Source organism: Nerophis ophidion, linkage group LG10, assembly GCF_033978795.1.
Source record: "Nerophis ophidion isolate RoL-2023_Sa linkage group LG10, RoL_Noph_v1.0, whole genome shotgun sequence".
Classification (NCBI taxonomy): domain Eukaryota; kingdom Metazoa; phylum Chordata; class Actinopteri; order Syngnathiformes; family Syngnathidae; genus Nerophis; species Nerophis ophidion.
In genome coordinates, this window is record NC_084620.1 from 40567735 (window position 1) to 40580254 (window position 12520).

Genomic DNA, 12520 nt, shown 5'->3' on the forward strand with positions numbered 1-12520 from the left:
TGTTAAAAATATTTCAAAACTATTTAAATATTTCTTGTTTATTAGGCAAATAACAGACAAAGTCGTTTTTATTTTACTGTGTTTTCCGGACCATAGGACGCACCAGATTTTAAGGCGCATTGCCGATGAATGGTCTATTTTCGATCTTTTTTCATACATAAGGTGCACCGGATTATAAGGCGCATTAAAGGCCTACTGAAATGAGATTTTCTTATTGAAACGGTGATAGCAGGTCCATTCTATGTGTCATACTTGATCATTTCGCGATATTGCCATATTTTTGCTGAAAGGATTTAGTAGAGAACATCGACGATAAAGTTTGCAACTTTTGGTGCTGATAAAAAAGCCTTGCCTTTACTGGAAGTAGCAGACGATGACGTCACAAGGATGAGGGCTCCTCAAGTCCTCACATTGTTTATAATAGGAGCCTCCAGCAGCAAGAGCTATTCAATCCGAGAAAACGACAATTTCCCCATTAATTTGAGCGAGGATGAAAGATTCGTGGATGATGATATTGATAGCGAAGGACTAGAAAAAAAAAAAGGCGTTTGCTTTGGGACGGATTCAGATGTTTTTAGACACATTTACTAGGATAATTCTGGGAAATCCCTTATCTTTCTATTGTGTTGCTAGTGTTTTAGTGAGATTAAATAGTACCTGATAGTCGGAGGGGTGTGTCCACGGGTGTCTTGAGGCCATTGTCTGAGGGAAGTCACGGCAGATACAAGGACGGCGCAAACTCCACAGATCTCCGGTAAGAGGCGACTTTTTAACACAATTTTCTCACAGAAACCTACCGGTTGACAAGTGGTCAGGAACCATGTTCGCTTGACCGCTCTGATCCATAGTAAAGCTTCACCTCGAGGAATTTTAAACAAGGAATCACCGTGTTTGTGTGGGTAAAGGCTAAAGCTTCCAAACTCCATCTTTCTACTTTGACTTCTCCATTATTAAATGAACAAATTGCAAAAGATTCAGCAACGCAGATGTCCAGAATACTGTGTAATTGTGCGATGAAAAGAGACGACTTTTAGCCGTAAGTGGTGCTGCGCTAATATTTCCTGACAGTCCGTGATGTCACGCGCACGCGTCATCATTCTGCGACGTTTTCAACAAGAAACACCGCGGGAAATTTAAAATTGCAATTTGGCAAAGTAAACCGGCCATATTGGCATGTGTTGCAATGTTAATATTTCAACATTGATACATAAACTATCAGACTGCGTGGTCGGTAGTAGTGGGTTTCAGTATGCCTTTAAAGGAGCCATATTATTATTATATTTTTTTCTGAATTGAAATCACTTCCTTAGGGTCTACATAACATGTAATGGGGTTTTTTGGGTCAAAATTTTGCGTAAATTATGTATTACAGATCATCTTTAAGCCGCTTTCTGACAGTCGCTTTCGGATGCGCCGTTTTGAGAGCAGTCTTATTTACATGGCTCACCTTCGGCAGCGTCTTCTCCCCATCATCTTTGTTGTAGCGGTGTAGCGTGCAAGGATGGGAGTGGAAGAAGTGTCGAAAGATGGAGCTAACTGTTTTAATGACATTCAGACTTTACTTCAATCAATAACGGAGCAGAATCTCCTAATCCGCCGGAAACAACAACGCCAGAAATGTGTCCCGTGAAAAACTGTCTGACCAGAATTCCCTAAAAACTAAAGTTCCTTGGGTGAATAATGTAAACTCACTACACCGGTATGTTTTAGAGCTTTCATGGCGAGTTTACTGACAGATATAAGTAAGAACTTTACACTACTTTATATTAGAAATGGCAACAGCAGAGGATGAATGTCCCATAACAAGAAGATAGAGAAAAAGAAGAAGCTTATCGACTACGGCGTTGGCACGGACTTATGCAGATTCCAAATACAGATCAGCAGGTACCAGAAGGTAAGAAAAGTTCCTTTTTGCATAATATTGCAAAACAAAACGGCAGATATGTCTCACCTTATACACACCCCATAGTAATACTCGTATGTTGAAGCACAGTACAATCCAAGTGGTGCGGCTTCATGGCTTACCAAAGTCATTCTAAAACATTTTGATAGATTTTTGAGTGCCGTGTCTGTTCTATATTTTCAATGGAACATGTAAAATGTTGGTGTCATTTACTTGAGTCATATTGCAATCATATCGCAGTCTACACGTATCTCTTATGTTTGACTGCCATCTACTGGTCACACTCATTACACCATGTACCAAATAAATTTGATTCGAGGTCAGTAAGCAAAACAAGAATTATACCGTACGTAAGGCACACCGGGTTATAAGGCGCACTGTCAAGTTTTAAGAAAAAAAAGGATTTTAGGTGTGCCCTTTAGTCCAGAAAATATGGTACTTCATCTTCAAAAAACTCTTGGTAGCAGCTTGCAAACCATTTTTCCTGTTCAGCAATAAATTAAAGTACTTTAGTGCTTCCCACAGGACTGCAATCTATTTTTGGTGTTGGTGGGGATTTGTGGATGTCATAGTGTAATTAGCATAATTGGCCATGACTGATATGCAGGCTATTTGTTTAGCAAAGCGGAAAAAATGCCATTCACAAATGTATTTAAAGACACATTTATGTGTCATTATTAGTCCCTTTTGTCAACATTTCAATTATTTTCATATTTTTTTTAGCTCTATTTTTTACCTTTCTGCTGTTTTTGTTTTTTGTTTTTTGTTTTAATCTCTACAATGTCCCAAGGGCATATTTAAAAAAACAAAACAAACAAAAAAAAGTTGTTCTGCAAGTGACTCCCAGGGCCACACATTGGACATCACTGGTTTAACGCTTTCACAAGTAGCATTTTATTACAGTATTTGATCACCAAGTAAATGCATGACGTAAGAAACATTTCCTGTCTTTACCTGTTAATGCACAGGAAGGAAGAGCAGATTTACCATGCATATCACCATCTCACTAGTAGAACCAAATCTATTTGTGGTGGTCCAAACCTGCCAAGGGATAACGGATGGAAATGTATTTTTTTTAGCTGGAATCGGACATATTTACACGTTTTGTATATGTCCATTAATAAGTACTGTCCCCCTTTTTTTATATAAATAAAACATGTTTGTAGCAAGATGCCACAAAAAAAATTACTGTAAGAGAAACACTACATATTAGGAACGTCAAACAATAATCAGTATTCAAATGAATCACGATTTTCATTTGTATCAAATCTGATTCAAAAAAGAAAAAAAAGTTAAATATATTAAAAGTTTTTTTTTTTGCAATCTGTCCTGTCCAGCCACTCAGGCAAATCATATTGTTGAGGTAGATAATCAATATCTGCTGTAAATATTTACTTTAGAATACAGAAATGTGTAATACTTCTTTTGTTGCCTTCTTTGTATTTATTTACCTTTTATTAAAATGTTTGGACCGAATTGTATTCAACAAAACCAGTTTTCTTTTAAGTAATAAAGACATTTATTAGAGCTGTTTATTTATATTATAAAACTGGCATCCGATGTTATTAAAATATTGATTATTTTGAATCGAGAATAGATTCTGAATAGATTCACAGCTCTAGTACAAAGTATACTTTTTTTATTTTGTTCTATAAAACAGTGAATTAACGGTAATCATATTTTAACAACACAAATGCTATTTTGGTTAAGAGCTATTTTTATTCTTTTTTAAACTTTTTTTGTCACATTGTTGATGTAGATGATCATATCTGCTGTACAGATTTACTTTACAAAAAAGAAGCCTGGGATACTTCTCTTGTTGCCTTATTTGTATTTAATTTTATTAAATGGAATTATATTATTGTTTGCAGCAGGCGGACCGTACCAGGAGAAGATAGATATAGAAAAAAAGGAAGACTGAGGGGGAAATTGCGGGGACAAGACTGAGACAAGAACAAACACAACAACAACAGAACAGCATCAGCAAATAGGACTCGAAAAGTGATAGCAAAGAAGCATTTAGTGAAGTAAATATTAATAACACAGAAATGACAAAGACCATAATTACACTACAAATGCAGCAATACAAATACCAATAGAAATAACACAATTGATAATGAATGATAACAATAATTACCTCTACTATCAACAATACAATTGTTTCAAATGCAACAACACATATATGTAATGAAAACTTGAGTAATGAAAGAAAGCAGATAAATGGAGGGGAAGAAAGAGAAGCCAACTGTATTAACCTTGTGGATTGTCATGGTTACAAAAGGTTAAGCTTTGTCAGTGTGCTGTTTTGTTTTACCCAGTTTCCCGTAGGGGAACAACGTTAATATATATGTTTGATGAAAGGTGATTAAATGCATGAGTGCATCTACTTGTATATGTACAGTATGTGTATATGTATGGTTGTACAGTGAATGTATATGTACAGTAGGGTTGTCTATCGGATCGGCCGCCAATATTTGCCCAAAAATGCGTATGGCTAAGACGGGGGAAAATGCCGAACCAGATCCAGTTTAAAAAAAAAATTCGGTCCGTGTTTTTCCACGCACCAATTTAAATAATACATTCCACTCTTCTGCTGCTCCCTACGCTCTGTTCCGCATTTTCCAGCACACCTTCAACACATCCACAGGTCTGTGTTCTAACCGTTAAGACGGCCGTGTGAATTAAAAGTTACGGTAAAAATGTCAGATGTGTGGGATTATTTTACCTTACAAAACAAAAAAGATGAAGAGTTGGAGTGCAAAACATGCCACAATAAAGTCAAGCGTGGTGGTAAAGTTGTAAAATATTTTAATGACGCTTGAGAGTGAGAGGCTTTTTAGCACTTATCATTGATGAACACAGGAGCAGGCTGACACCTGAGCATCTTGAAGTGCTCGTCTTTGTTTGTGCCTGGACTTCAATTATTTGCCCCAGGGCCACACTTTAATACGAGTTGGCTCGTCCCATCACTCTTATTCTGCTCTTTTGCTGCAATTGCAGGGATTATTCATCTTATTTGGAGTCCCTCTGATTGTTTGGTTGGAGGTGGCAGCTGGGACTAATTGAGAGGAGCCATCCAATGAGTTATTTGCAGCATTGCGCAGGTAAACGTGCGTGCTCTAATATGGCTTCTTTTTCTACATGCTTGCAGAGCTCAACGACACTCTGAGTGAAAACAACGACACCGTGGGACAGATTGTCCACTACATCATGAATAATGAAGGTATGCATCTGCAGAAAGAAGTAAACCGCTGACAGTAAATATCTTGCCATCTTGGATCCCTTTTATTGTTTGGTTGTGGGACTCAAAAGCCTATAATTAGATTTTTGCGGCGGATAGAAAAGCACGGCGGTGGTAAAAGGGCGCCATCCTGGATAGCAAAGTAATCGTCAGTGGGCGCCATGTGGCGCATGATAAGAGGATGCTGCTGGATGATAAGGACCATCTTGTGAGTGAGTGTGAGTTGTGGAGCTTCCATGTTGCAGCAATGTGCCAGAGTCCGGCGTCTCTTTAGGACGTCCAGCCGGCTGTTTCAACCAGGGCTGTTCACTTTTCCCACCAAAAGGCGCACACTGAAATTTCTAAGAATATGTGAACCAATTTCTTATTTTGTTATTTCCTAAAAGGACTACTACAATGTAGATATGCTAATATATTTGATAAAAAACAGCTTCTTATGCTATGTGCTATAGATTAAATAACCAGTAGAGTGGAAAAACAAGTTGACTTTATGTGCTTTATTGTGTTTCGTTGTACAAAACCTAAAACCAGGGAAGGTGGCACGTTGTGTAAAATTGTAAAAAAAACAAAAAAAAAAACAGAATACAATGATTTGCAAATCCTTTTGAACTTATATTCAATTGAACAGACTGCAAAAACAAGACATTTATGTTCGAACTGAAAAACGTATTTTTTTTTTGCAAAAAATCATTAACTTAGAATTTAATGGCAGCAACATGTTGCAAATAAATTGGCATAGGGGCATTTTTACCACTGTGTTACATGGCCTTAACGTTTAACAACACTCAGTAAACGTTTGAGATCTGAGGAGACCAATTTTTTTAAGCTATTCAGGTGAAATTATTTCCCATTCTTGCTTGATGTACAGCTTAAGTTGTTCAACAGTCCGAGGTCTCCGCTGTCGTATTTTATGCTTCTTAATGCACCACACATTTTCAATGGGAGACAGGTCTGGACTGCAGGCAGGCCAGGAAAGTACCCGCACTCTTTTACTATGAAGACACGCTGTTGAAACACGTGGCTTGGCATTGTCTTACTGAAATAAGCAGGGGCATCCATGGTAATGTTGCTTGGATGGCAACATGTTGCTCCTAAACTTGTATGTACCTTTTAGCATTAATGGTGCCTTCACAGGTGTGTAAGTTACCCATGCCTTGGGCACTAATACACCCCCATACCATCACAGATGCTGGCTTTTCAACATTGCGTCTATAACAATCCGGATGGTTCTTTTCCTCTTTGTTCTTGAAGACACAATGTCCACAGTTTCCAAAAACAATTTCAAATGTGGACTCGTCATACCAACTGACACTTTTACACTTTGCATCAGTCCATATTTGATGAACTCGGGCCCAGTGAAGATTTTGATCTTTGTGCCTATAACAATCCGGATGGTTAATTTCTGGGTGTTGTTGATGAATGGCTTTCTCTTTGCATAGAGTTTTAACTTGCACTTACAGATGTAGCGACAAACTGAAGTTACTGACAGTGGTTTTCTGAATTGTTCCTGAGCCCATGTGGTGATATCCTTTACACACTGTCAGTTTTTGATGCAGTACCACCTGAGGGATAGAAGGTCAGGGGCATTCAATGTTACGTGCAGTAATTTTTCCAGATTCTCTGAACCTTTTGATGATATTACGGACCGTAGATGGTGAAATCCCTAAATTCCTTGCAATAGCTTGTTGAGAAATGTTGTTCTTAAACTGTTCAACAATTTGCTCACGCATTTGTTCACAAAGTGGTGACCCTCGCCCCGTCCTTGTTTGTGAATGACTGAGCATTTCATGGAAGCTACTTTATAACCAATCATGGCACCCAACTGTTCCCAATTAGCCTGTTCACCTGTGGGATGTTCCAAATAAGTGTTTGATGAGCATTCCTCAACTTTCTTAGTGTTTTGTACCACCTGTGCCAGCTTTTTTGAAACATACAATTCCAAATGAGCTAATATTTTGCAAAAAAATGTGTTTTCGAGTTCAAACTATAGGTATCTTCTCTTTGCAGTCTATTCAATTGAATATAGGTTGTAAAGGATTTGCAAATGATTGTATTCTGTTTTTATTTACCATTTACACAACATGCCATCTTCACTGCTTTTGGGGTTGGTATCTATTAAACCATATCCAGTTGTATTTACAATCCCCAAAGGATGTGAAAACACTCTCTAAAATGTCACAAAATGCCACAAATTCAGTCAACCATGTTGAATATTCCGCTCCATACGGCTATTTCTGTAGAGTCTGCACTCTGACCATACAGTATTATCAGATCAGTCAGGCTGGAGATACGCAGAAAGAGGAAAGATATGTGCTGTTTATCAGTCACAATGCTTCTGTAAGACAAGAACACGCCTGCTTGGCTTTTTTTGCAGCATTCAAAATCATCAATTGTTGTTTAGTAAACAATTGAGTCAACAAAACGAGGGTCCCCTGCTGCGCTTATTATACTCCCTCTGTAAACATCCAGAAAGCTCCAACAATACTACATTTAAATGTGGCGACCTGAAAATGAACCAAATATGAGTTTTGTTATTATAATAAGCACAAACGCTGATGGACTATTTGATAGCAGCGAGCTAATGCTACCTTAAGCTGCTATGGTGACACACTAAACCGGTTGCTGCTTCTACTTGTTCTCTAACTTCCATCCATTTTTCTACCGCTTATTCCTCTTTGTGGTTGCGGGGGGCGCTGGTGCCTATCTCAGCTACAATAGGGCAGAAGGCGGGGTACACCCTGGACAAGTCGCCACCTCATCGCAGGGCCAGCACAGATAGACAGACAACATTCACACTCACATTCACACACTAGGGCCAATTTAGTGTTGCCAATCAACCTATCCCCAGGTGCATGTCTTTGGAAGTGGGAAGAAGCCGGAGTACCCGGAGGGAACCCACGCAGTCACGGGGAGAACATGCAAACTCCACACAGAAAGATCCCAAGCCCGGGATTGAACCCAGGACTACTCAGGACCTTCGTATTGTGAGGCAGACGCACTAACCCCTCTTCCACTGTGTTGCCCTGGTGTCAAAGTTGTTAAAAGTAAATTCTAGATTATAAGTCATGCATGTGTAGGGATGACGTTTGATAAGAAATTATCGAGTTCGAGCCCATTATCGAAACCTCTTATCGAACCGATTCCTTATCGATTCTCTTATCGAATCCAGATAGGTTGTTGTATATGAAAACAAACACAACATTTGGTTTAACAAAAGCTCACTTTTATTTTCTAATAAAAAAATTAAAATATTATTAAAATATATGACTGTTGTTACCCAAAGTATTTTAAAGGCCTACTGAAACCCACTACTACCGACCACGCAGTCTGATAGTTTATATATCAATGATGAAATATTAACATTGCAACACATGCCAATACGGCCTTTTTAGTTAACTAAATTGCAATTTTAAATTTCCCGCGAGTTTTTTGTTGAAAACGTCGCAGAATGATGACACATGCGCGTGACGTCACGAACTGTCGGGAAATATTAGCGCTGCACCACTAGCGGCTAAAAGTCGTCTGCTTTAATCGCATAATAACACAGTATTCTGGATATCTGTGTTGCTGAATCTTTTGCAATTTGTTCATTTAATAATGGAGACTACAAAGAACAATGCTGTTGGTGGAAAGCGGTGAATTTGCAGCTGTCCTTAGCACCGAGACACAGCCGGTGTTTCTTTGTTTGTTGTAAAACCGAGCGGTCAAGCAAACATGTTTTCTGTACGTCAACCAGCATGTTTTTGGATGGAAAAAATTGTGATATATATCTTACCTGACATTGGATTATTCGTCGTCCTGCAGCAGCTGTCAAACAAGGCAGCTGTGAGCTTGGCTCCTCTGCTTCTCTCTGAGACACTGCGTGTTCACCGCAGCCATCCGACCTCGAGGTATGTCTTTACAATCTCACTAAAACACTATTAAATCAATAAGCAGATAAGGGATCTTCCAGAATTATCCTACTAAATGTGTCTAATTACATCTGAAATGCTCACACTGCCGCCACACGGAGCCGTCTTTTTTTTTTTTTTTTCTCTCCTTCACTATCAATATCCTAATTCACGAATCTTTCATCCTCGCTCAAATTAATGGGGAAATTGTCGCTTTCTCGGTCCGAATTGCTCTTACTGCTGGTGGCTCCCATTATAAACAATTTGAATATGTGTGGAGCCCTGCAACTCGTGACGTCACGCCCACATACTTCCGGAAAAGGCAGGGCTTTCTTATTAGCGACCAAAAGTTGCGAACTTTATTGTCGATGTTCTCTACTAAATCCTTTCAGCAAAAATATGGTAATATCGCGAAATGATCAAGTATGACACGTAGAATGGATCTGCTATTCCCGTTTAGATAACAAAATCTAATTTCAGTAGGCCTTTAAGTGGGATTTTTCATAAAAACAAATATATACAGTAAAACAAAAACAACCTTTCTCTGTGATCACTATAGGGGTATAAATAATAATATAGTGTTAAATAATATCAGTCCCTTTGGCACAAAACTGAAAATAATACAGCTCTCCAAAAAGTGTACTTCTGCTGCTATTTGAACATACTAACTACACACAATGACACTAAGAACACCCCAGTCATCAATCAACAATTCTTCCCCCCTTACATGAGAGCGAAGCCTGGCAATAATTGCATATTGCCTGTTCTGCACTCACGATACGTGTTGAGGTTATGCAGCTTGGCAGACAGCTAACAAACAATCCAAAGCAAATTAATCCATTTAAGCTCTTTATTGTTGTTGATCTTGCTTTATCTTTTCCTATCTTTACTTTTGTCTTACACTGGACTGTTATTATTATTATTTTTTTAACTGAAATACACACAATAACAAATGTATAAGCTATATGATTCAATTAACATACTGAATTGTAATACACAATATGTAAATCTTTGCTTCACACAAATATACAGTACTATCATCAAACAAATACTTCTGAGTGTTGAAACTATTTCGATGGTGGAAATATACGACTGGCAGCCATTTTTAAGTCCTCAAAACATCCATTGAAACAGTGCAAGAAAATCTTTTTTCAATAAACATCTTACTATCAAACTTAACCAATTTCCACCTTAATATTGAGTTACATAAACAATTTAAACAGTTTACTTACAGACTTATCTTTTCCCAAGGCTTGTAGAGCTAACACAACTTGTCTACATCTCAATTGTCTCAACTCGGAAGTGCCTAAACTAATGACGCGTAGTATTTTCATATATTGCCACAAGGTGTCAGTAAGAGTCTACAATTAAATGGGCATACATTGCAGGTCCCACAGGGCATTTCCTGTAGGTGGGAAGGGATTCGTTCCCAGGGATTCGAATAAAGAACCAACTCTTTTTCTTTATTATAGTGGCCTCGATAAAGGGAACCGGTTCTCAAAAAGGGATTTGAGTCCATGGAATCGGTTCTTTTCTTATCGAACAACCAGGAGAACTGATTTCAAACATCATCCCTATGCATGTGTCACCTGCTAATAGACAGGCTGGTCCACTTTCACATCCCCCGAGATGCCGAAATAGACTGCAAAAGACGCTTCCTGCATGAACTATTTTTAACCCTTTGTGAGGATTGCGATTAAGTCTTCATCTAAACGAAATTATGTGAGCGTCCCGTTGGTCGACGTCCCAGCGAGAGATGAAATATTAGAGTGTTTGTTTTATTCTGCTTTGTTATTGTTAGTTTGTAGGATTAGCACTTAGCAAGGTTGCCTATGCTAGTGTGTCAATAAAGCTAGCAGGGTAGCAGTCGGCTTGTAAAATTTTGTGCTCATACTGTTTGTGTTCGGGATCAAAATATAACACTTACTCAGTGGCCTAGTGGTTAGGGTGTCCGCCCTGAGATCGGTAGGACGTGAGTTCAAACCCCGGCTGAGTCATACCATAGACTATAAAAAATGGGACCCATTACCTCCCTGCTTGGCACTCAGCATCAAGGGTTGGAATTGGGGGTTAAATCACCAAAAATGATTCCCGGGCACGGCCACCGCTGCTGCTCACTGCTCCGCTCACGTAGGTGATCAAAGGTAATGGGTCAAATGCAGAGAATAATTTCGCCACACCTAGTGTGTGTGTGACAATCATTGGTACTTTAACTTTATAAGGTCCTGGATCATACTTTTTTCCAAAAGTAACCATAGTTGGCTCTCACCACCAAGTTTGCTTGATTGGCATTGATGTTGATGGCGAAGAGATCTCCGACCGGCTTCCTCATTGTTGCTCAAAATGGCTCAGGAATATTTGTGAGATTGATACTATTTTTACTGCTCAGTGGCCTAGTAGTTAGTGTGTCCGTCCTGAGATCAGTAGGTTTTGAGTTTAAATCCCGGCCGAGTCATACCAAAGACTATAAAAATGGGACCCATTACCTACCTGCTTGGCACTCAGCATCAAGGGTTGGAATTGGGGGTTAAATCACCAAAAATGATTCCCGGGCGCGGCCACCGCTGCTGCTCACACCTCCCCTCACCTGGGTGATCAAGTGTGATGGGACAAATGCAGAGAATATTTTCGCCACAACTAATGTGGGTGTGACATATTGGTACTTTAATTAATTTAATTTAATCATATCTATTTATTTGCAAACCTTGGAAGTCTCTAGGTGTCATAAATCAGATATTACGGCTGTCTATTGATTATCTTTTTAAAATCCGATTAATCCCACTCTAAACCTGTGATTTTCACGGGTTATTATTTGCTTTCATTATTAAAATTTGCTGAAGAAAATACTCCCAATATTTGGGTACAAATACAATTTGGTAGTCAGAATGTCATACAGGAACATGTTTTAAATGTTTTACTGAACCGCAAGTCATTGATTTGTGCAAATCTTGGTGAAAATAAGTAGAGTAAATATTAATTGCACATTTTGAAAGTCTTTGCAGTTTACAATAACATTGCAAACCATCTACATTTACTAATGGATAATGTAGTAAACACTCATAAACATAGTGCACCGTTTACTCTTCTTTAGTTCAAACAGCTGTTGAAACTAGTTTGTTTACCTTTTTCAGACGACAAAGCTGATCTTTTTTTTTGGTACAATGCGACCCCCGCTCGTTGTGATGACTTACAGATGTCCAACGTTCTCCAGGAAGCAAAATAAATTCACATTCAGTCTGTAGATGCAAGTTGATGCTCTTGTTTGTGTAGTAGAGTTGGTTCATCCTTGCTGTGACTGTGCCTCTCCAAGTTACTGTAGGACAGATCAGCTGTGGTGAAATGAATGTCATCTTCTCGCAGGACTTTGTCTTCACGGGTGTTAGATGTCTGTTTAGCAAAGGCATATGTTTAACTTAACGTATTTTCCGGACCATAGGGCGAACTGCTGATGAGCGAGTCCAGTCAGGTATATTTTCATAGGCGCAC

The 12520-nt window shown here is 38.7% G+C and overlaps 1 protein-coding gene across 1 annotated transcript in view; it reads left to right on the plus strand.

Annotated features, from left to right (window-relative positions):
* The window catches only part of LOC133560810 (RELT-like protein 1), a 57005-nt gene that overhangs the window by 31823 nt on the left and 12662 nt on the right, over window positions 1–12520 (plus strand). Inside the window, exon 3 of the mRNA XM_061913756.1 lies at window positions 5055–5126. Within this exon, the coding sequence (XP_061769740.1) occupies window positions 5055–5126 (72 nt within the window). The remainder of the gene's footprint in view (window positions 1–5054; window positions 5127–12520) is intronic.